Here is a 24,709-nt window from a genome sequence, read left to right as displayed (position 1 = left end):
AATTTAGTGATAAAAGAGAAATGCATATTGAACATCTACTGCTCAAATACATCTCAATGTGAGGGGAAAAAATCACAACAGCTAAACACAGTAGTTCCTTAGAACCCTCAGGAAAACACAAAAATATAAAGATTACCTACGCTAGCACGAAAAGGCCACAGAAGCTTAAAGCAACACAGGGGAAAATGCTCGTTGATATTAAGAAGTGCCAAGTCCTACCTCAGTGATAGTTATGAAAGTTGTTCTCAACTGGGCAGATAATTTTATTTATGTCAGTTTAAAATACAGCCTAATAGAGTAATACACCACTTGTAAAAACTGAAACTTAACTACTGGTTTACAATAAACATGACTAAATTTGACAATTCATCTTTCAATTTAAATATCAAACCACCATGACAAGTCTCTGGTCTGAAGTTAACTTAAATACTCTAAAATATAAAATTGAAACAGAATAATGACTTAAAGGTTAGGGGGGGAAATCTAGTTAATATTTTCTAAAATAAACGGCAAAAACATGAAAATTGGTATCAAGTGAAGGTCCTCTATGCAACCTCAATTCAAAATCATTGAATCCTCAATTCAAAAAATACATTTAATTTGTAAATATAACCACAAACTAAAGAAAATACCTTGAGAGATGCTATATTGGGAGAAAAACATATTCTAGCCAAATTATTTTTTATAGTAGCACTTTTAATTGAGTATACCTTGACTTCAGTAAAATGCAGGCTTTTTTTCTTGCTCTCCCAGTTTATCTAACATTTTCCATTTTACTCACAACCAGACAAAAGATTAAAATGTGTTTCTGCCTAGCAACAATAACTTATCACTGTGACCTTAAAACATTCACCACTGTTGTTGCTGGGCAGCTAGGTGAAGAACTAGGAGAAACCTCAACCTGGATGGGGGAAGGGTTCTTAATTCTGGGTGAGAGAGAATTCTCAAACAGGTAAGGAAGGAATTCATTAAAGCAACAGCAGCAGGGAATGGCAACTGCCTTGCAGGCACCAGAGAACAGGAAAGTACAAAGGAAAGAGGGAAATTTCATGGCCTAGGACAGATTCCCTTGCCAACTCCTGAAGCCACAGTCACCTGGCATCTTGTGTATACCTGGATCTGCACAACATGGGGACTAGCCCCTACGACTCCAGGATTTGGGGGAGCCACGGACCACAGGATGGAGTAAGATTATGTTCTGAGAACTTCTCAAAGAAAGGAGATTTTCCTGCAGGCTACTAATAACAGAACGCACAGCAGCAGTTCCTCCATGTCACCCAGGTGATGGAAACATGCAGGCCCAAATCTGATCTCTTACCAGCCCCTTCCTACTTATTAGGAGTAAAGCGGAGACAGAGTGAAGACCGCAATAATCTGAGCAGTGAGAAAGCTTTATCTGAGAGTACACACTTAGAGAAAGTACAGACGACCTCAGAGAGAAGGCACACTGAAAGTTTGGGGATTCTGTCTTTTAAGGCTTTCAAGAATGGGGCAAACGGCAGAGGGGGGTTGGTGGGCATAGGCTTGACTTGTGGTCTGAAGGTGCTTATCTCTGGTGAGAGACACCATGTCTACTTTCCTTTCTTATCAGTCCTCCAGATAATTCTGCTAAATAAACCCAACACAAGGAATTCATTTATCCAGTTCTTCTCCAAGATAGGGTTACCCTCAAGTAGTGGGGACATATCAGTTAAGACTGCCTGCCCTGCCTTAAGATAGGCTGTTGGGCTACTGTCTCATTACCAGAGAATATGTTAGGAATCTTACTTCTTCAACTCTCTGCTTTTTAAAATGGAATCTTAGCCTTAAGATTGGGTCCCTCCTGTTCTTACTATACTGTTTATATTTAAGCATTTCTCATCATAGGTAGGAAAAGTTAATTATGATGCTTGTTCCTTGTCCCTGCCCTACCTCACTATAATTCTGAATAAAATGAAATGCAATTTATACACTTCAGGGATCTTTATATCAAAAAAGAACACACACACACAACTTACACTAATGTCATTAAGAACATTAGATGCATGTTCATGCTTGAGATTTCCATTAACGACATGGCATGATAACTCATAAAGAGCTTGCTGGAAATCTGTAGAACATAATAGAAATAATGTGAGAACACAGACTCTTGAACATGAAATGTAGACCCTCGAGGGTAAGATCTACGTATTTCCTACTTCTAAGAATTATTATAAACATCAACAATGGTAAGAAAAATATACTTTTAATGCTTTTCTCTAGATTTTTTTCCTTTTACTTTCACAAAACACAATATTAAAAGAGTAAAAAAAGTGAACCTTGATTATACTACTATAACATAACTACTGCTTGAGCATTCCCTCCCCATCTTTTTCTTTATGTCGACATATTTTATATATTTGCATTCACAAGGCACATCATTTGGTATTCTAATTACCCTACGAACACTTTTAAAAGCATTTTCTCTTGCTACAGAAGTCTCCAAAATTACGAGTCTCCCCTTTCTTTTTCCCCGCCCTTATCCCTCCCTTCCACCAAGCAAAAGGTAGGATTTATTTTCTTCTTATGACTGAATAATAAGACTGAATAGAACTCCACCATGTGAATATAAACTAAATGAGCCATTCCTCTCATCAGCAGATTTCACAGATTTTTCTAAATATATTCAGATTATAGTCAATTCAATCTCATGGCTACACTGACAATAGGTAAGCCATAGCAGTAAATATAAAATCAAGTTTTACCCATATCCTAAGGTAAGAGAAACTTCTCCCCAAATATCAATCTTTTTTGTCCTCTATTTACATCAGAATTCAAACTAAAATAATTACATACATAAAACAGCAGCTCTATTAGAACTGTCAACCACAAGTACTATCATTCACTATTAAAATTAGCAAGTAGTCCCCTTTCCAGGAGGAAGAATCTCTTTTTTTGGGTGTGTGTGTGGGGGGGTTGTTATTGGTTAGGTAAACACCTCCTTCCAGCTATCATTTTATTTAGTTTCATACATTAAAAACTCTACTTGCTTCCTTTCATTAAAAGTAGGAAAACAAGCAGCTCTAAAAACACTTATGTAAAATAAAGTCAATTTATAATCCCCTTTTAAAAGGAATCAAAAAGTTTTTAGGGCAAAACAACAAATAAAAAACTAAATTTTAAAAAATCTTCTCTCTTGGTTTTGCTAGTCACAAAAAGAGAATATAATAGAAATCAAGACTCATATCAATCCCCCTTTAAACAATGAAAATAGTATTCTACAATCAAATAAATTTGTCCTCAAATTATTTGTTAATGTACAATTATCCCAATTCCTTATGAAGAATTCACTATTAAATAACTCCTCCTTTTTCACAAATATGTCTTAATTATGCTTACAATAAACTATATAGAAACTAACTTGTTAGCATGGTAGGAATATGAGGTTAGTTTAATGCTTTGTATTTCTATCAATAAAATGCTTTTACAAAAAATAATACTAATGTAAAGTTATCCAGATAACCAAGATTTTTTTAAAAAGCAATCACTCTTAGGACAAAACAGCTGAATATCAAACTAAATTTCCATAAGAATGTAAACTGACAGAGGCTGAGAGAATTCTAATCTTAATCACAGGAGACTATAAAACAGAGAACAAAGAGCCCAGGTCATTTTGCTGACAGTAAAGGACATAAAAACAATCACAACCTAATCCACAAAGAAGCAAAAACAGTCCCCAACTCACATATTATTTAAATGCCCATTTAACTGGTTAGGAAGTCCTACTGTTTTTTTTTCAGTGGATATACTATAGTAGTAATTTTTCATATTCATTTTGTTATCATTAATTTACAATTACATGAAAACATTATGTTTACTAGACTCCCCCCTTCACCTAGTCCTCCCCACAAACCCCATTATTGTCAGTGTCCATCAGCATAGTAAGATGCTGTAGAATCACTACTAGTCTTCTCTGTGTTGCACATCCCTCCCTATGAACCCCCCACATTATACATGCTAATTGTAAGGCCCCCTTTCTTTTTCTCAGCCCTTATCCATCTCTTCCCACCCATCCTCCCCAGTCCCTTTCCCTTTGGTAACAGTTAGTCCATTCTTGGGTTCTGTGATTCTGCTGCTCTTTTGTTCCTTCAGTTTTTCTTTGTTCTTATACTCCACATATGAGTGAAATCATTTGCTACTTGTCTTTCTCCACATGGCTTATTTCACAGAGCATAACACCCTCTAGCTCCATCCATGTTGTTGCAAATGGTAGGATTTGTTTTCTTCTTATGGCCGAATAATATTCCATTGTGTATATGTACCACTTCTTCTTTATCCATTCATCTACTGATTGACACTTAGGTTGCTTCCTTTTCTTGGCTATTGTAAATAGTGCTGCGATAAACATAGGGGTGTATCTGTCTTTTTCAAACTGGGCTGCTGCATTCTTAGGGTAAATTCCTAGAAGTGCGATTCCTGGGTCAAATGGTATTTGTATTTTGAGCTTTTTGAGGAACCTCCGTACTCCTTTCCACAATGGTTGAACTAATTTACATTCCCCCCAACAGTGTAGGAGGGTTTCCCTTTATCCAGAACCTCACCAACATGTGTTGTTTTTTGTCTTTTGGATGGTGGCCACCCTTACTGATGTCAGGTGATATCTCATTGTGGTTTTAATTTGCATTTCTCTGATGACTAGCGATGTGGAGCATCTTTTCATGTGTCTGTTGGCCATCTGAATTTCTTGTTTGTAGAACTGTCTGTTCAGCTCCTCTGCCTGTTTTTTAATTGGATTATTTGCTTTTGGTTTGTTGAGCTGTGTGAGCTCCTTATATATATTGGATGTCAACCCTTTACTGGATCTGTCATTTATGAATATATTCTCCCATACTGGAGGGTACCTCTTTCTTCTATTGATGGAGAACTTTGCTGGACAGCTTGATACAGTCCCACTTGTTCATTTTTGCTTTTGTTTCTCTTGCCTGGGGAGAAATGTTCCTGAAGAAGTCACTCATGTTTATGTCATAGAGAGTTTTGCCTATGTTTTTTCTAAGAGTTTTATGGTTTCATGATTTACATTCAGGTCTTTGATCCATTTTGAATTTACTTCTGTGTATGGGGTTAGACAGTAATCCAGTTTCATTCTCTTACATGTAGCTGTCCAGATTTTCCAGCACCATCTGTTGGAGAGACTGTCATTTTCCCATTGTATGTCCATGGCTCCTTTATCATATATTAATTGACCATATGTTTGGGTTAATGTCTGGAGTCTCAATTCTGTTCCACTGGTCTGTTGCTCTGTTCTTGTGCCAGTACCAATGTCTTGATTACTGTGGCTTTGTGGTAGAGCTTGAAGTTGGGGAGTGAGATCCCTCCCACTTTATTCTTCCCTCCCAGGATTGCTTTGGATATTCAGGGTCTTTGGAGTTTCCATATGAATATTTGAACTATTTGTTCCATTTTGTTTAAGAATGCCGTTGGTAATTTGATAGGGATTCCATTGAATCTGTAGATTGCTTTGGGCAGGATGGTCATTTTGACGATATTAATTCTTCCTAGCCAAGAGCATGGGATGAGTTTCCATTTGTTAGTGACCTCGTTAATTTCTCTTAAGAGTGACTTATAGTTTTCAGGGTATAGGTCTTTCACTTCCTTGGTTTGGTATATTCCTAAGTATTTTATTCTTTTTGATGCAATTGTGAATGGAATTGTTTTCCTGATTTCTCTTTCTATTAGTTCATTGTTAGTGTATAGGAAAGCCACAGATTTCTGTGTGTTACTTTTCTATCCTTCAACTTTGCTGTATTTTGATATCTGTTCTAGTAATTTTGGAGTGGAGTCTTTAGGGTTTTCTATGTACAATATCACGACATCTGCAAATAGTGTCAGTTTAACTTCTTCTTTACCAATTTGGATTACTTGTATTTCTTTTTTTTTTTGTCTAATTCCTGTGGCTAGGACCTCCAGTACTATGTTGAATAACAGTGGGGAGAGTGGGCATCCCTGTCTTGTTCCGGATCTCAGAGGAAAAGATTTCAGCTTCTCACTGTTCAGTATGATGTTGGCAGTCAGTTTATTATATATGGCCATTATTATGTTGAGGTACTTGCCCTTTATAGCCACTGTGTTGAGAGTTTTTATCATGAATGGATGTTGAATTTTGTCAAATGCTTTCTCAGTATCTATGGAGATGATCATGTGGTTTTTGTCCTTCTTTTTACTGATGTGGTGGATGATGTTCACAGATTTTTAAATGTTGTACCATCCTTGCATCCCTGGGATGAATCCCACTTGGTCATGTTTTATGATCCTTTGGATGTATTTTTGAATTCCGTTTGCTAATATTTTATTGAGTATTTTTGCATCTAAGTTCATCAGGTATATTTGTCTGTAATTTTCTTTTTTGGGTGGGGTCTTTGTCTGGTTTTGGTATTAGGGTGATGTTGGCTTCATAGAATGAGTTTGGGAGTATTTTCTCCTGTTCTATTGTTTGGAAAACTTTAAGGAGAATGTGTATTATATCTTCTCTGTATGTCTGATAAAATTCTGAGGTAAATCCATCTGGCCTGGTGTTTTGTTCTTGGGAATTTTTTTGATTACCACTTCAATTTCTTTGCTGGTAATTGGTTTGTTTAGATTTTGTGTTTCTTCCTTGGTCAGTCTTGGAAGGTTGTATTTTTCTAGGAAGTTATCCATTTCTTCTAGCTTTTCCAGCTTGTTAGCATATAGGTTTTCATAGTAGTCTCTAATAATACTTTGTATTTCTTTTGGGTCTGTCATGATGTTTCCTTTCTCATTTCTGATTCTGTTGATGTGTGTTGATTCTCTTTTTCTCTTAATGAGTATGGCTATAGGCTTATCTGCTTGTTTATTTTTTTCAAAGAACCAGCTCTTGGTTTCATTGATTTTTTTTCTATTGTTTTATTCTTCTCAATTTTATTTATTTCTTCTCTGATCTTTATTAAGTCCCTCTTTCTGCTGACTTCAGGCCTCATTTGTTCTTTTTTTTCCAAGTTTGATCATTGTGACGTTAGACTATTCATTTGGGTTTGTTCTTCCTTCTTTAAATATGCCTGGAGTGCTATATACTTTCCTCTTAAGAGTGCTTTCACTGCGTCCCACAGAAGTTGGGGCTTTGTGTTGTTGTTGTCATTTATTTCCATATATTGCTTGATCTCTATTTTAATTTGGTCGTTGATCCACTAATTATTTAAGAGCATGTTGTCAAGTCTCCATGTGTTTTTGGGCCTTTTTGCTTTCTTTGTGAAATTTAGTTCTAGTTTTATACTTTTGTGGTATGAAATGTTGCTTGGTAGAATTTCAATCTTTTTGAATTTACTGAGGCTCTTTTTGTGGTCTATTCTGGAGAATGTTCCATGTGCACTTCAGAAGAATGTGCATCCTGTTGCTTTTGGATGTAGAGTTCTGTAGATGTCTATTAGGTCCATCTGTTCTAGTGTGTTGTTCAGTGCCTCTGTGTCCTTACTTATTTTCTGTCCGGTGGATCTGTCCTTTGGAGTGAATGCTGTGTTGAAGTCTCCTAAAATGAATGCATTCTATTTCTTCCTTTAGTTCTGTTAGTATTTGTTTCACATATGCTGGTGCTCCTGTGTTGGGTGCATATATATTTATAATGGTTATATCGTCTTGTTGGACTGACCAGTTTATCGTTATGTAATGTCCTTCTTTATCTCATTACTTTCTTTGTTTTGAAATCTATTTTGTCTGATACTAGTACTGCAATACCTGCTTGTTTCTCCCTGTTGTTTGCATGAAATATCTTTTTCCATTCCTTTACTTTTAGTCTGTGCATGTCTTTGGGTTTGAGGTGAGTCTCTTGTAAGCAGCATGTAGATAGGTCTTGTTTTTTTATCCATTCAGTCACTCTATGTCTTTTGATTGGTGCATTCAGTCCATTTACATTTAGGGTGATTATCGATAGGTATGTACTTATTGACACTGCAGGCTTTGGATTGGTGGTTACCAAAGTTCAATATCAATTTCCTTACTATCTAAGAGTCTAACTTAATTCACTTTGTATGCTGTTACAAACACAATCTAAAGGTTCTTTTCTGTTTCTCCTCCACGTTCTTCCTCCTCCATTCTTTCTATATTATGTATCATATTCTGTATTCTTTGTCTATCCCTTGATTGACTTTGGGGATAGTTAATTTAATTGTGCATTTGCTTCATAATTAGCTGTTCTACTTTCTTTACTGTGGTTTTATTACCTCTGTTGACAGCTGTTCAATCTTAGGAACACTTCCATCTATAGCAGTCCCTCCAAAATAGATTGTAGAGAAGGATTGTGGGAGGTAAATTCTCTCAGCTTTTGCTTATCTCCAAATTGTTTAATCCCTCCTTCAAATTTAAATGATATTCTTGCTGGAAAAAATAATCTTGGTTCCAGGCCCTTCTGCTTCATGGCATTAAATACATCATGCCACTCCCTTCTGGCCTGTAAGGTTTCTTCTGAGAAGTCTGATGTTAGCCTGATTGGCTTTCCTTTGTATATGATCTTATTTCTGTCTCTGGCTGCTTTTAACAGTCTGTCCTTATCCTTGACCTTTCCCATTTTAATTACTATGTGTCTTGGCGTTGTCTTCCTTGGGTCCCCTGTGTTGGGAGATCTGTGGATCTCCACGGCCTGAGAGACTATCTCCTTCCCCAGATTGGGGAAGCTTTCAGCAACAACCTCCTCAAAGACACTTTCTATCCCTTTCTCCCTCTCTTCTTCTTCTGGTATCCCTATAATGAAAATATTGTTCTGTTTAGATTGGTCACATATTTGTCGCAATATTCTTTCATTCTTAGAGATCCTTCTTCCTTTCTGTGCCGCAGCTTCTTTGTATTCCTCTTGTCTAGTTTCTGTTTCATTTATCGTCTCCGCCACTGTATCTAACCTGCTTCTAATACCCTCCATCGTAGTCTTCTATGATTGGATCTCTGACCTGAATTCATTCCTGAGTTCTTGGATGTCTTTCTGTACCTCCATTAGCATGTTGATAATTTTTATTTTGAACTCCCTTTCAGGAAGAGTCATGAGGTCCATATCATTGAAATCTTTCTCGGGAGTGGTATTAGTAATTTTACTCTGGACCAGGTTTCTTTGGCGTTGCATATTTGTACATGGTGCCCTCTAGTGTCCAGAGCTCTATTCTGGAGCTGTTCAGTCTTCAAGCAATGTCAGGGGTCGCAGGGGAGTGGTATTGCTGCCTGGGTGGAGGAAAGAGTTGTTCCCAGCTTCCCGGCTGCTGTGCCTGTCTCCATTGCCTGAACTAGTGGGCCAAGCACAGAGATATGCTTTTTTCCCAGAGCAGCTGGATATGGATCCCTGCTTTCCACAAGCAGCCGGAATCCCTATCTCCGCAGGAACTCCACCTGTCCCAGGTTTCCAACCCCATAATCAGAAGAGTATGATGAAAACACCATGAAATGTAGGTTTCTGCTCCCAGAGCAGATCTCTGGAGCTAGGTATTCAGCAGTCACAAGACTTCCACTCCCTCCCTGCTGCGTTTCTCTTCCTCCCACCAGTGAGCTGGGGTGAGGGAAGGGCTCGGGTAATGCCAAGCCACAACTCTAGTATGTTTCCCCATTCAGTGACGTCTGCTCTTTTCTCCAGGTGTATGCAGTCTGGCACTGGCTTCTTTCCTGTTGCTCTCTCAGGATTAGTTGCACCAACTATATTTTCTTGTTATATCCAGTTTTAGGAGGAAGCCTCTGTCTCTCCTCTCATGCCATCAGTAATCCTCTCCCTCTCCTACTGTATTTTGTCCAGAGAAACAGTAAATGGTACCTGGAGACTACCATGGTTAGCTCCACAAAATCCTGAAAAAATCTACACTAAAGTTGAAAAACTTTGCATTTACAATGGAATGGAAAATTTAAAGCCCTTATACACAAAAAAAATGAGCAAAAGATTTTATCTTAATGCTTACATTTCAGAAAAAGCAATTTTAAGAATAGCCACAAGTAAAAAAACTTCTAGACATTCTTACAAGTGCTTTGTGGGATCTGAATATTGAAGATAACAGTCTTTGTTATGTTGAATATCACTAGGATTACCCTGGTTTATCAGCCATCATTACAATGTTATTTTACTGGGAAGAGGGATGTATAAAAGAACAAGGAAAGTAGTGTGTGCAAGGTAAACTGCCTGCCTCAAATGAAATGAAATCAATTGAGAGGATCAGAAAGAGAAAGGGTAGAGAGAACCCTATCCAAACTCAATCCCTGAGATAGAACAAAAGAAATTCTGAAGAAATGACGTGCAATTTCCAGCATGGACTACCAACGGGGGCCCTCAGACCAAAGCTTGATTGGTGGAGCAATCAGCCAGAGCTGTAACGTGTTGAAGGCCGACAAGCACCAGCAAGAGAGCACTGGCAATCCAGCCAATGAGGCCGCACTCAACTTCTTTTTGTTTCATATGTGAATCAGAACAAACATGCAAAAAGTAACAATAATATGATAGTTCGATCTGATAGAAGATCCACCCAGTCCCATTTAAAACTGAAAGAGTAATCCCCTAGGTTATATTATGCATAGTTCTGAGAATTCTTATTTTATTCACTTACGATTTCAATTGTAAACAAGATCAAAGTTAACCAAGAAGTCACACACTTGATTCAAACACAGGAAAGAAAAACATTAAGTATCCTAGTGCTTTTAAGAAGGAGTCTTTTTTTAAGTTCTTATACTTCTGGCAGTCAACTAATTTATTCAAAAAGAAGGCATTTTATCAACCTCAGAAACCTTATGAACGATCTTACAATTTTATAAGCAGGAGCAACTGGAAAATAACTTTGGGAATGTGCGCTTACAAATGTTAAATCTTACAACAGATCTTACTCAAATGAGAGGGAAAAAATGGCTCATTCATTTGTTTGAATTCTTCCCTTTTGAATGTTTTCCATTCAAAAATTAAAATATTCTTTAAAAAGTATATACTCCCATATATTTCATCAAGGTAATATTTTGATTAAAGTAAACATTTCTACAGAAATATTTTCTATTCTTAATCATCTATTCACAAAAGCATAATTTAAATAAAATGAAATTTATCCAGAAATTTTTATTTAAAATAGAATACTGGTTATAAATCATTTTTTCCAGATTGAATAAATGTCATGGGTCCCACCCACAATGAAAGCTACTACACAGGAAAATTCTTTAATCATAATGGACATAATTGTTTTGTTTTTGCCCCTCCTTTTCTAAATCTAAATTTTTAAAGGCCTAATTTTAAATTAATGAGTGTTAAATCGTAAAGTTCTTTAAAATTGAAATTCACATCCTAGTTAATTACATAACATTTTACTTTATAAACCGTATTTGTGATGTGTGTAAACAATTCCTTTGCTTTTAATGGTTTCCATGACAACTGCCTTTAACAAGATCCCCAGATACCACCTAAATATGACCAGCCTTAGTAAAAACACTGAACCTTAGTTTCTGGAAATTTCCTAGTGAAAACAATATCAAAACAGTTTTTCTTTCCATGCTAGCTTTTCTCTTCTGTTTATGACTGATAGCTAGTTTATATAATTTTTAATACAGCTAACAACTGTTGAAATGTAGCTAAATATTCCTTGTCATAATTATAAAGTCAAGCAATATCATTATGACTATTATACAGGTTAATGACATCCATATAGAGATATATAGTCTGATGGTTTTAATCCTAACTGTAATATATTCATATAAAAGCTTTATATAGTGTGAACTATCTTACAGCTTTGTTTTCATTTGCAAAAAGTTAATGGAAAACAATATTTATTAATTTTGGCCAAGCCAAACATAACAGCTTTGATACTTTTGAAAGTCTTACCTCTATAAGATGAACAATCATGGCTTTTATTTTCACTCAGGACACGGCATAAATGCAAACTAGAATAAACCAGAAATAATATTTATTAATTTCAATACTACCACAGATGTCTTTAAAGAGCAAGTCATATCAACTAAAAATATCTGGAAATATATATGTTAAATCCATAATAAAACAAATCTAAAAACCCTAACTGGTCAGAACTAAAGGACACTAGTGAATCAATTGATTATTCTGAAAACTGGTAAATAAAAACCAAGTACTTACTCTGCCTTCTTTCATATATGAACCAACAGCTGGTAAGAAATGTCTCTGTATTGAAGTATTTCAGCTAATAAAAGAATGCTAGAACTAGAACATCATCATTTTAAATCCCTAAAAATTAAAGAATCTACATAGGCATCTAGCAATGGCTGTTCACATCATAAGAGACAATCTGACATTAGTGGCTCCTGATCCTAATGAAAGAACACACCACCCACCTGTGAAGTCATCTTTTTTAAAAAAGGCATGATCCTAAATTCAGACTATGGGAAAATCTATGGGACAATAATCCAATCTCTTCAACAAATACATCGCAAGGAAAAATAGAAGATAGTGGTGAATCTTTAGGGTAAAAAAGGCTTAAGGGATGTATAAATCACAATGTGCGGATCCTTACTTGGATCCTGTTTCAAGCAAGTATTTTTAAAATTTACATTTATGAGTCAATTAGAATATTTTATACACTCTTTATCTTTAAAAGACAGATGCTGAAATACTTACAGTTGAAATATTTACCTCAGTAGAATGGGAAAATGGGTGGTGGGGTTACAGATGAAACAAGCAGTTGATAACTATTAAAGCTGGTTGATGATTTCATGGGGGATATACCATCCTACTTGGTCATATGTTTAGAAATTTTTTCAATAATTAAGTTTAAAAACAAAAACTGAAAATCTGAAAAAAATACTTGTAATTTTAATATTTCCTCATTAGAGTAAATAAAGTAAAGAAAGATATACAGGATACAGTGAAGACGTATACTTAAAAGGAATTCTAGAAAGAAGAGAGAAAACAGGGCAAAAACAATATTTGAAGAAATTAAAAGCCAATAATTAGAATTCAGTTTTTCAGAACTGAAGTGAAATCCACATCTGGACATGTCATTATAAAACTTGTCTTATCTAAGGTAAGAAAAAGACAAAATTATTTAAGCACCTAAGGAAAAAAAAGACAGTATTATCAACATGACTTCTCAACAAGAACACTGAATGCCAGAGATTATTAAAGATGCACTCAAGGTGCTAAAATGAAGTATCTGCCAACCTAAAATTCTGTACCCAAAAAACACAATTCTAAGGGAAGGTAAAGTAAAGACTGAACTTTACACAAACAGTAAACGAGTTCACACACTAGAAGAAATGCTTAAGGAGATTCTTTAGACAGAATAAAAATGATCCCAGATAGAACCTTACAGTTTCAGCAAGAAATGATGAGGAAAAAACTGGCAAGTACATGGATAATTCTAAGTGAATATTAACTTCAGTAATAATAATAGTGTTTTGTGGTATTTAAACATGTAGTATTAAGTATATACAGAGAACATATAAATGGAAAAATAATATTGAAATACATCAAGACTAATGCAGGTTTATTCCAAATATTTGTTCTAATTAATTCATCACATTAAACAGAGTTTTTAAAATTATATGATAGTTTCAAAGATGCATAAAAACACTTGATAAAATTCAATATCCATACACTATTCTTTTTAAGACACTTAGAAATACTGTAGTTCAGTGTGCTTCACAAATGCCTCATCCCAGAGACAGTTCCCAGAGTTCTGTGAGGTCAAAACTGTACCCATAATACCAAGGCTTCATTTTCCTTTTCTCTGTATTTACATTTACAGTAATTGTTCAAAAACAAAGGAAGGCAGGACTCCAGGCACCTTAGAATGTATCAGGGCAGTAGCACCAAACTGTTTCATTGATTTTTTTGTGATAAAGAAATTAGAGAATAAAGCCAGTCTCAGGTACGATGCAAACTGTTTCATTTTATTTTTCATGACCATTCACAAACAAAAGCCAACTTCACTTAAGAATGTCCTTGATGGAAGTGACATCAGCAAGATGGCAGAACAGGAAGCCCCAGGTCTTCCTTCCTCCCTCAGAAACACCTGTTCAACAATACCCATACCAATTCCCTTTATTAGAAATCAGAAATCAGTTAAGAGGCTCCTGCATCCCAGGTGCTACTAAAGCAGCTGCATCAAAGATAGTAGGAAAATTCATGACACCCTTTCACCATACTCCCTCCTCTCAGCACAGCACCACACAACTGGAAGAAAACTGGCCTCCGAAATTCTCCTGGGGAGGGAAAGAAGACTGTACTTTACATCTAACATTCTAACCTTGGAAGGGAGTGGAGGGGATTGCGGGGCCTGCCGGAGGGACTAGCTTCCTTCTCCACTTCTCAGAGCACAGACAAGAACTGGCACATGCTAGGTGCCTGGGGACTACTGAGAATTAAGAAAGGAGCTGGGTGGTTAACTACAGATCCAGAGAACCCACAGGATAACAAACAGACCAATACAGCTCAGCAACTTCTCCCTCATGGGAGAAAGGGAAGATTGGTGGCTGTGTCCAACATTTCAGTTTTCTGTGGGACTGCCTGTGGGGCTGGTTTCTTATCTAGCCTGACTTAGGGCGCTAACAGTACCTGGAATACTCTAGCTATCTGGGGGCCACTAGGAACAAAAAAGAGCTGGGTAGTGTGCTACTTCACAGGACCCATGGTACAGAAGATGCAAGAGAGTAGAAGCCTCGAGGGCAGGAAGAAAAAACTGGAAAATCCCTCTGATTTGGAATCTACATATACAGGTACAGAGAAGACAGACCCAGAGAAAAGGTTGGGGAAGCCCCCAGAATCTACAGGCAGGCTGACTAGTAAAGGCCTTTCTCTGTACTCAGCCAGTACGTAAAGACTGAAGAGAGGAGTGTTTTTTCAAATGCAATGATACGAACAAAAAATTACAAGGAACATAATAGGATCAGGGGAAATGGTCCAATAAAAGGAACAAAATAAGTCTGAAGAAACTGATACTACAGATAGAGGTATATGAATTATACTATAAATAATTTTAATTAATCATCATAAAGATGCTTAACAAGCTCAGAAAAATGATACATGAACAAAATGAGAATTTCAACAAAAGGACTATCGAGACACACACACACACACACACACACAAGAATGAAACATATTTTGGAGTTAAAGAATGTTAATAACTGAACTGAAAAAATCACTAAAGAGGTTCAAGAGCATTATGGACAGCCACATGCAAAAGAATGAAATTGGACACTTATGTCATACACAAAAATCAACTCAAAATGGATTAAATACATCAACATAAGACCTGAAACTGTATGCCTAGGAAAAAAGCACAAGGAGAAAGGTTCACGACACTTGTCTTGTCAATGACTTCTTGGTTATGACACCAAAAGCAGACACAACAAAAGCAAAAACAGACAAGTGGGGCATCAAACTAAAAATTCTGTGCACAGCAAAGGCAACAATGAACAGAATGAAAAGGCAACCTATGGAATGGGAGAAAATATTTGCAAACTATACATCTGATCAGGTGTTGATATCCAAAATATATGAGGAACATCTACAACTCAATAGCAAGAAAAAAAGCATTAAAAATTGGCAAACAACTTGAATAAACATTTATCCAAAGAGATACTAATGGCCAATAGGTATAAGAAAAGATGTTCATCACCATATCAAAGAAATGCAAATCAAAACCACAATAACTGATCACTTCACATTTGCAAGGATGACCATTATAAAAAATTTTTTTAAAAATACAGTAATGACACATAATAAAGGACTGTTCCTCAAAATACAAAAGGAACCCTTAAAACTCAACAATAAGCCAAACCAATTTAAAAATGGACAAAGCCATTGACACCTCATCAATACACAAATGGCAAATAAGCACATGAAAAGATGCTCCACATGTCATTAGGGAAATGTAAATTAAAACAAGGAGATACCACTATACACTTAGTAGAATGGCCAAAACTGGAACACTGTCAACACCAAATGCTGGTGAGGATGTGGTGCAGCAGGAACTCTCAATTATTGCAAGAGGGAATGAAAGTGGTATAGTCACATTGGAAAACATTTTGGCAGTTTCTTAAATTAAACATACTCTACTTTAGGATGTGGCAATCCCACTCCCTGGTATTTACCCAAAGGAGGTGAAAACTTCTATCTACAGAAAAACTTGCACACTGATCTTTAAAGAGGCTTCATACATAACTTCCAAAATTTGAAAATAACCAACAAGTCCTTCAGTAGGTGATTAGATAAACAAACTGGTACATCCACACAATGCAATATTATTCAGCACCAAACAGACATGAGCTATCAAGTCATGAAAAGACATGGAGAAATCTCAAATGCATATTACTATGTGAAAAAAGCAAACCTGAAAAGGCTACATATTTTATGTTTCCAACTACCTGGCATTCTGGATGAGGCAAAACTATGGAGACAGTAAAAAGATGAGTGGTTGCCAGGAGGTGCAGGTAGGAGAAGGGATGAATAGGTAGAACACAGAGGATTTTCAGGGCAGAGAAAATACTCCAATACTATAATGATGGATGCACATCATTAGACATTTGTCCAAACCCACACAATGTACATCAACAGTGAAGTAAACGGTAAACTATGAACTTTGGATGATTATAATGTGTCAATGTCGGTTCACAATTCTAATGTACTGAATGTTGATAATGGAGCAAGCTATACAGGTGGTGGGGGCAAAGAGTAAATAAGAAATTTCTGTACCTTTCTCTCAATTTTTCTGTGAACCCAAAACTGCTGTAAAAATTCAATTCTTAAAAAAATGGCACTGGGAAAGATGTGCAGACATTGGAATCCTTGTGCACTATTGGTGAAAAGGATCGTGCAGCCACGACAGAAAACAGTATGGAAGCTCCTCAAAAAATTAAAAATAGAACTACCATACATACAATCCAGCAATCCCACTTTAGGATATTCATTCATAAGAGTTGAAATCAGTATTTCAAAGAGGTATTCGCACTCCCTAGTTCACTGCAGCATTATTCATAGTATCCAAGAGGTAAAAACCACCCAAATGTCCATCAACAGATGAATGTATAATGAAAATGTAGATTATATATATGATGGAATATTATTCAGTCATTAAGGAAGAAACCCAGTCATATACCAAAACATGGATGAGCCCTGAGAGACTGAGTGAAATCAGTCACAGGACAATAAATACTGTATGATTCTACTTATATGAGGTATCTAAAGTAGTCAAAATCATAGTAGCAAAAACCAGAATTTCAGTTGCTTCTAGGCGGGTAAGGGGAAAGAGAAATGGAGGAGTTGCTCAATGGGCATAAAACTTCAGTCATACAAGATGAAAAAGATCTATAGGTCTGTAATACAACACCACACTGTTCACTTAAAAAATTGTTAAGAATTGATCTGTTATGGGTTTTTATTACAATAAAGAAAATGTCTTTCAGTGTAGCACAGAGAAGACAAGTAGTGACTCTGTGGCATCTTACTACACTGATGGACAGCGACTTCAATGGGGTGTGGGGGAACTCGATAAAATGGGTGAGTGTAGCAACCACATTGTTTTTCATGTGAAACCTTCATAAGAGTGTATAGAAATGATACCTTAATAAAAAAGAAAATGTCTTTAATGCAGTAAACATTATTAATTTTGTTAAATCTTCAGCCCTAAAAACATCTTTTTTAGTACATTTTTAATGTCTACGTAATGAAATGGAAAGTACATAAAGCATTTCTGCTGCACACCAAGACACTGTTATTGTCGCCAGGAAAATCTCTTATGCAATATTTGAATTGTGAGCTGAACTAGCTGCTTTCACAGAATACCATTTTTACTAGAAAGAACTGATAAACTATGGTTATTCAGACTTCGGTCTTTCGCAGACATTTTCTCAAAAAAGAACTTCAAGGAAAGCAAATGAGAGTATTTGTTGCCAATGATAAAAGGTAAGGTTTCAAACAAAAATTAGAATTTTGGAAAACTTGTATCTGCTGCCATGGATTTGTTCCCAGATGGTGACAACTATTCTGATTAGTTCAATGTGTTTTTTTAAATGTAATACAATGTATTGTTTCAGTATTTGAAAGAGCTCCATCATTCAGTGAACCAATATTTTCCAAAGGACTGATAAATGAAGTTGCAAAATAATGCATGGGCAAGAGACACCAAGTAGAAAGGAGGCAAATGCATTTAAATTTAACAAAGTACACAAAGTTCACAGATGTGGTTTTGGATCTGGCATTACAACCAACCATTAAGAACCTATCACAAGACAAATTTTAACATGGTATCAAAGAAGGGTATCTACAATTATCTCAAAAGGGTATTAAAATTCCTTCTGCCAACAACTATCAGTGTGAGGCTGGAGTTTCTTCATATACATCAATGACAATATATTGCTGCTCCCACTTCCCAGCAGACGTGAAATCAATTCTACTTAGGTAAAACCTAAAAATGAAAAGCAAAATAATGTGTTTCCAGAAAATCATAAGAGGATTAAATTCACTAATGTTGGAATGGGGAAAGACTGCTAAACACAAAAGAGTACTTATCTTACTGCAAAAGGCTGATAAACTGGGGCACATTAAAACTAGTTAACTTCTGTTCCTCAAATGCCACTATTATTAAAGCAGAAATGCTAGCCAAAGACTAACAAGATATTTGCCACACACAATGTAACCGACAAAGGGTATAAATACAGAGTACATAAAAACTACAAATATAACAAGATGCCCATGAAAATATAAGCCCCAATAAAATACCATTGCATACATATCATAGTGACCAAAAATTTCAAGTCTGACAATATTAAATGTTAGCCAGGATATGAAGCAAAGTGAACTGTCTGTCATACACTGCTGATGGGAGTATATTTTGAAATAGTTTGACAGTATCCACCAGAGCTGAAGTTAATCACAATCTAGAACCCAGTAATTGTACACCTCAATATATACCTGAGAAAACACACAATGTGTACACTAAGACACTTGAATAAGAGTGCTCCTATTATTCATGGACATACAATGGGGAAATGACAGCCTCTTCAACAGATGGTGCAGGCAAAACTGGACAGCTACATGTAAGAGAATGAAACTGGACCATTGTCTAACCCCATACACAAAAGTAAATTTGAAATGGATCAAAGACCTGAATGTAAGTCATGAAACCATAAAACTCTTAGAAAAAAACATAGGCAAAAATCTCTTGGACATAAACATGAGCGACTTCTTCATGAACATATCTCCCTGGGTAAGGGAAACAAAAGCAACGATGAACAACTGGGACTACATCAAACTAAAAAGCTTCTGTACAGCAAAGGACACCATCAATAGAACAAAAAGGCATCCTACAGTATCAGAGAATATATTCATAAATGACAGATATGATAAAGGGTTGACATCCAAAATATATAAAGAGCTCATACACCTCAACAAACAAAAAAGCAAGTAATCCAATTAAAAAATGGGCAGAGGAGCTGAACAGTTTTCCAAAGAAATTCAGATGGCTAACAGACACATGAAAAGATGCTCCACATTGCTAGTCATCAGAGAAATACAGATTTAAAGCACAATGAGATATCACCTCACACAAGTAAGGATCTCCACCATCCAAAAGACAAACAACAACACATGTTGGCGAGGTTGTGAAGAAAGGGGAACCCTCCTACACTGTTGGTGGGAATGTAAATTAGTTCAACCATTGTGGAAAGCAGTATGGAGGTTCCCCAATATGCTCAAAATAGACTTACCATTTGAACCAGGAATTCCACTCCTGGGAATTTATTCTAAGAATGCAGCACTCCAGTTTGAAAAAGACAGATGCACCCCTATGTTTATCACAGCACTATTTACAATAGCCAAGAAATGGAAGCAACCTAAGTGTCCATCAGTAGATGAATGGATAAAGAAGATGTGGTACATATACACAATGGTATATTATTCAGTCATAAGAAGAAAACAAATCCTACAATTTGCAACAACATGGATGGAGCTAGAGGGTATTATGCTCAGTGAAATAAGCCTGGCAGAGAAAGACAAGTACCAAATGATTTCACTCATATGTGCTCCCCACACCACCTCACTGAACTTCCCACTTACAGAGAACTTCAAACGCTAACCCCCTGCCGAATCCTAACCCTTCAACATCCCTCATTGAAGATCCCTCTCTTACCTTTTAAATCTGCCCTCCTCACAATCTAGCCAAACTTCTATCTACACAACACCCATCCCCTTACACTCCCCATTCTTGTACGCAACTGCTAAGCAAGTGAGTCCCTCACCCCGCACATCTGCAGGAGGGAGCCCTCCCTCAAGCCCATTACACCTGGTTCACGGACGGGAGCTCTTTTATCCATAACCATACCCGCATTGCAGGATATGCAGTAGTATCTCTCACTGAAGTTACTGAGGCCCAATCCCTTCCTTCCAACACCACTAACCAGCAAGCCGAACTTATTGCTATAACTAGAGCCTTTACTCCTGCCAGTAATTCTTCTCTTACAATCTACACTGACTCCAAGTATGCCTTCCACATTTTTCTCTCCCATGCAGCCATCTGGAAAGAGAGGGGCCTCCTTACCACAAAAGGGACCTCAATCACAAACCACCCTCACATCACCACACTTCTCAAAGCATCACAGCTCCCAAAGGCTATAGGCCTAGTCCATTGCAAAGCACCCCAAACAGACCAATCCACCATCTCTGGGTAATAACCAAGCTGATGAAGCAACAAAAAAGGCAACCCTAACAGCAGCAAAACTCCTCTTCACCACTCCCAAAAATATCCCTCTTCATCCCCTACGCCTCAATCCCTTTTTACCTACTTACATAAACTATTTCATGCAGACGCACACATGCTTCAGCAGTACGTGAAACCTTTCATCCCCCTCTCACCGAACAATATCAAATTCCTACAGCATCTCGCCTCATCATGTGAAGTTTGCCAAAAAAGCAATCCTAATACCTCATCTCACAAACCCACTTTTCCCTCCCAACAAGCCAGAGGGCATCTGCCAGGATCCAATTGGCAAATTGATTTTACTCACATGCCCTCAATAAAAAACACAAATACCTCCTAGTCCTAGTAGACACATTTACCCACTGGGTTGAAGCCTTCCCCACTACCAGCAAGAAAGCCTCTACTGCCTCCAAACTCCTACTCAGTGATATCATCCCTCGTTTCACCATTCCCACATTCATACAATGAGATAATAGCCCAGAATTCATTTCCAAAATTACCCAATCCCTTGTCCATTCACTTGGCATTCCCTGGCATTTCCACATCCCATATCACCCCCAATCCTCAGGAAAGGTAGAAAGAACAAACAGGACTCTAAAGAGTATACTCACCAAACTATCCCTCGAACTTCACCTAGACTGGATTCAACTCCTTTCTCTCACACTCTTGAGATTACCAAAAAACCCACCCTCCTATCTCCCTTCCAGCTCCTATATGTAAGGCCAGTCTTCCCTCCAGGATTCCTTCCAGGCCCCCCTCAACTGCCCCCCACCTACATGACACCTCTTCTCCAACTTACAAGAAACCTCCTTTAGTCTTCTGCCAACTTTCTCACTCCTGCCCCAGTGCAGCATTTCATGAACACCGATCACATAGGCGACAGATTTTTTATCTCCCCTCCTCATAAAAAAGCATAACCCCCTAACCCCCAATTGGCAGGGCTCCTACCAAGCCATACTCACAACCCCCATAGCAGTAAAGTTAGCCAGCTTTCTGAACTGGCTCCATAACTCTCGTGTCAAACCTTACCACTACTCTCCTCCCCACTCTCATCCCACAAACCATCATTCAATGACCTCTACTGGACCATTGACCCTCAAACTCAACAAGATCCGCTCCACTCCTCGTGAACCCATTGCCAAAGAATAAACACTCTCGTGCCTCCTCCTATCCTGAAAGAAAGATGCCATCTCGCCTAATCTCATCCCTCCTTCTCGCTCTTCTCATTCACACATCCCTCCCAAAAGACTGTACTTCCCCCCCTGGCCAGTACACCTTTGAAGTCTGGAAACTTCACAATGGAGAAAAAATTAAACTCTTAAATTCCTCCTTATGTCCTCTCTCAAACTGCCCATCTATCTCCCTAACCTTTAATGACCTCGAAACCTGCGTAGACCATAGCTGTCCTCTTTCTGCCCACAACGTCTTTGCCAAGTATCTCTGCTTCACAGAAGACCAAGACTCTGCCTTCTGCAAAAGTGATTCCAACGGGTGGGTGGGGTGCCCCTCGTGGAGCTGTAAATAGCACTACTCCTACCCCACTGTAAACCAAACTGGAGCCTGGGGAATAAATCCCACCTGCCTGTGTCATCTAATAATCAACCCAATGTCACCTTCACCATTAACTCCACATCCTGACACTCAGACCCAATCGCAGCAGTAGGCCTCCACAACGTCAATCCCCTCAACGGGAGAGGGAAAATTATCATCACAAAAACCTTGCAGCACTCGCGCCCAGACACTGAGTCGGATTAGTCAGGGCCAGCCTCCTCACAGCTATGACAGCTGCTGGGCTACCATCAGGGAGTCTAGCCCACTCATTATTATCCTCCCACTGTTTCACTCAAGACCTCTTAGACCTCACCAACAAGCTAGCAACTACTGTAGAAGTCACTGCTCAATCCATTCAGTCTCCAACTCCAACTTTCCTCTGTAGCAGAAGTTACCCTACAGAATAGGAGGGCCTTAGATCTCCTAACTGCTGAAAAAGGCAGAAAATGCCTTTTCTTACAAGAAGAGTGCTGCTACTATAACCAATCAGGTGCAATTGAATACAATATCCAGGGGCTAATTAACCTCTCAAAAGAACTCCTGAATAAGGGAAGAAATCCCAATAGCAGCCCGAGATGGCCTTTTTCTGACCATTTTCTAAATCTTCTCTTACCTCTTCTCTCACCCCTACTAGTTGTTTGCGCCCTACTCCTACTAGCCCCCTGATTCCTCAACTGCCTCCAAGCCTTACTCCTTACTCAAATGTCTAAAATCACCAATCAAACCATCGACCAAATGCTGACCCACGACTACGAATGGTTAAAGACTCAAGAAGCCCAGATGTAGAGACTCAGACACAGGCACCACCTCCAATTGCTGAGAGACCTTCGAGTGCAGACTTACACACCATCCCTCCTCTTCTCTTTTCTTTTTTTTCCATGCTAACAGAGAACTTTACACCAGCAGAGAACCTCCGTCCTAAACCCACAAGAAGTAGCTAAGAAAAGACGATCGCCAACCATTTTTCCCACTACCATACTCCCACTCAGAATACCATAAACAAAAAGTGGGAATGTAAAGAGAAAACCCACATCTGAGAGCCACCTGCCAAGAAAACCAGCCCCTACTAACTTAGAAAAACATCCCCAACAAACTTAAGTTTTCTATTTCCCTGTTAAGGCAACGCTTCTCAGAAAACACCTGACCTACTTCCTCTCCTCAAGAGAGTATATAGGCCAGGGAGTCCCCACCCTAGCTGCTGCTCTCATTTCAACTCTGAGGCAGCCACTTTTGTCTTTGCAGATAATAAACCCTGTTGCGAGCTCTGTGTCTGCTGTCTCTTCTGTGTGCCACCTCGGGGGTCACGGGAAAAGCCTTTTATGGGGATTTCAGGAGACCAGGGAAGGAAGGAGGTCAGCGGCGGTGACCAGCACCGCTCCTCTCCGAGTTTGAAACTCCAATACAACCATCCCCGCCCGTTGCGCGATTGGCGAAGGAGCACTGCCACCCCTTTCCCAACCTCCCGACACAGGTGAGAGCGTAGTTGACGCCCCGGTTCCCGCCCGCCTCCAACCTGGACCCTCACAATTCGCCTCTCCCTGATTTCTCCCAGTTCTTTATCCACTCGACAGGAAACACGACAGCAGCAGCCACCATCTTCCCTGGACTAGTAGCAGCAGAAGCCCGGATATGTAGCAAGGGAGCGAAGGGTCAAAGGTAAGCACCGTCCACGTGGAATGCCACGAGCACAGAAATCGGTTTTCAGTTTCCCGCACCACTATCCTCCCCACCCGCGGAATTCTGAGGCCCAACCGCCAGTGCGGAGGCTGAGATGTGTGGGGTCAAGATGTGTGAGATGTGTTCAAGTTCCCTGAAGGCCTTCGCCTGGCGGAAGGGTGCAGCCAGCAGGGCGGCCCTGTGAGAGCGGCCGCTGACAGCTCCCCGCGCCCGGCATGCCCACCCCTCGCTGCCGCCTGCCTCTGCTCCTTAGCGCCCTTAGCTCCGCCCGTGCCCACCGCCCGAGCAGCGTGCCTGGAATTGTAAGTTTCTTTTTTTGTTTTTGTTTTTTGCATAAGGTTTTTTTACTCAGCATGTCTGTGAGATTCAATCATCTTGAATTGGTGATTCAGCCCTTTCTATTGATGAGTAGTACTTCTTTGTATGAATAAACCACAGATTTTTTAAAAAGTCTGTTTTTAGTTCTGCCTGGTATGAATAAAGTCTCTGAGAAGGTTTGTGTATAGGTCTTTTTGTAAGCATAAGCACCCATTTTCATTTGGGTAAAAGCCTAGAGGTGGAATTGCTGGGCCATAAGTTCAGTATGTTTTTAAGTTTATCCAAAGTGCCGGATCTTTTTCCCAAAAATGGTATACCATGTTACATGCCCACCAGTTTGATCAACAGTTGATGTCTGGCAGTGTCAGTTTTTTTAATTTTAATCATTCTGATGTAATTGTGATGTCAGAATGTTATTTTAATTTTGCATTTATTTGATGACTAATGTTGCTGAATGTTTTTCCATGTACTTATTGGCCATTTGTATACCTTGTTTTATGAAACATCTCTTCACTTTTCTCCATTTCTTAATT

General features: G+C 38.3%; 1 protein-coding gene across 1 annotated transcript in view; it reads right to left on the bottom strand.

Moving 5' to 3' along the window:
* LOC118969644 (THO complex subunit 2-like) overlaps nt 1-23,828 on the bottom strand; it is a 133,395-nt gene extending 109,567 nt beyond the window's left edge. The window contains 3 exon segments of the mRNA XM_073222184.1: nt 1,998-2,089; nt 11,789-11,847; nt 23,707-23,828. Of these exon segments, the coding sequence (XP_073078285.1) occupies nt 1,998-2,089; nt 11,789-11,847; nt 23,707-23,777 (222 nt within the window). The 5' untranslated portion in view covers nt 23,778-23,828.
* Nucleotides 23,829-24,709: the final 881 nt, after the last annotated feature.

This window comes from Manis javanica, chromosome 1 (assembly GCF_040802235.1).
Source record: "Manis javanica isolate MJ-LG chromosome 1, MJ_LKY, whole genome shotgun sequence".
Lineage (NCBI taxonomy): Eukaryota > Metazoa > Chordata > Mammalia > Pholidota > Manidae > Manis > Manis javanica.
The sequence above is the reverse complement of the archived record's forward strand: the minus strand, read 5'-3'. Positions and strand labels throughout refer to the sequence as shown.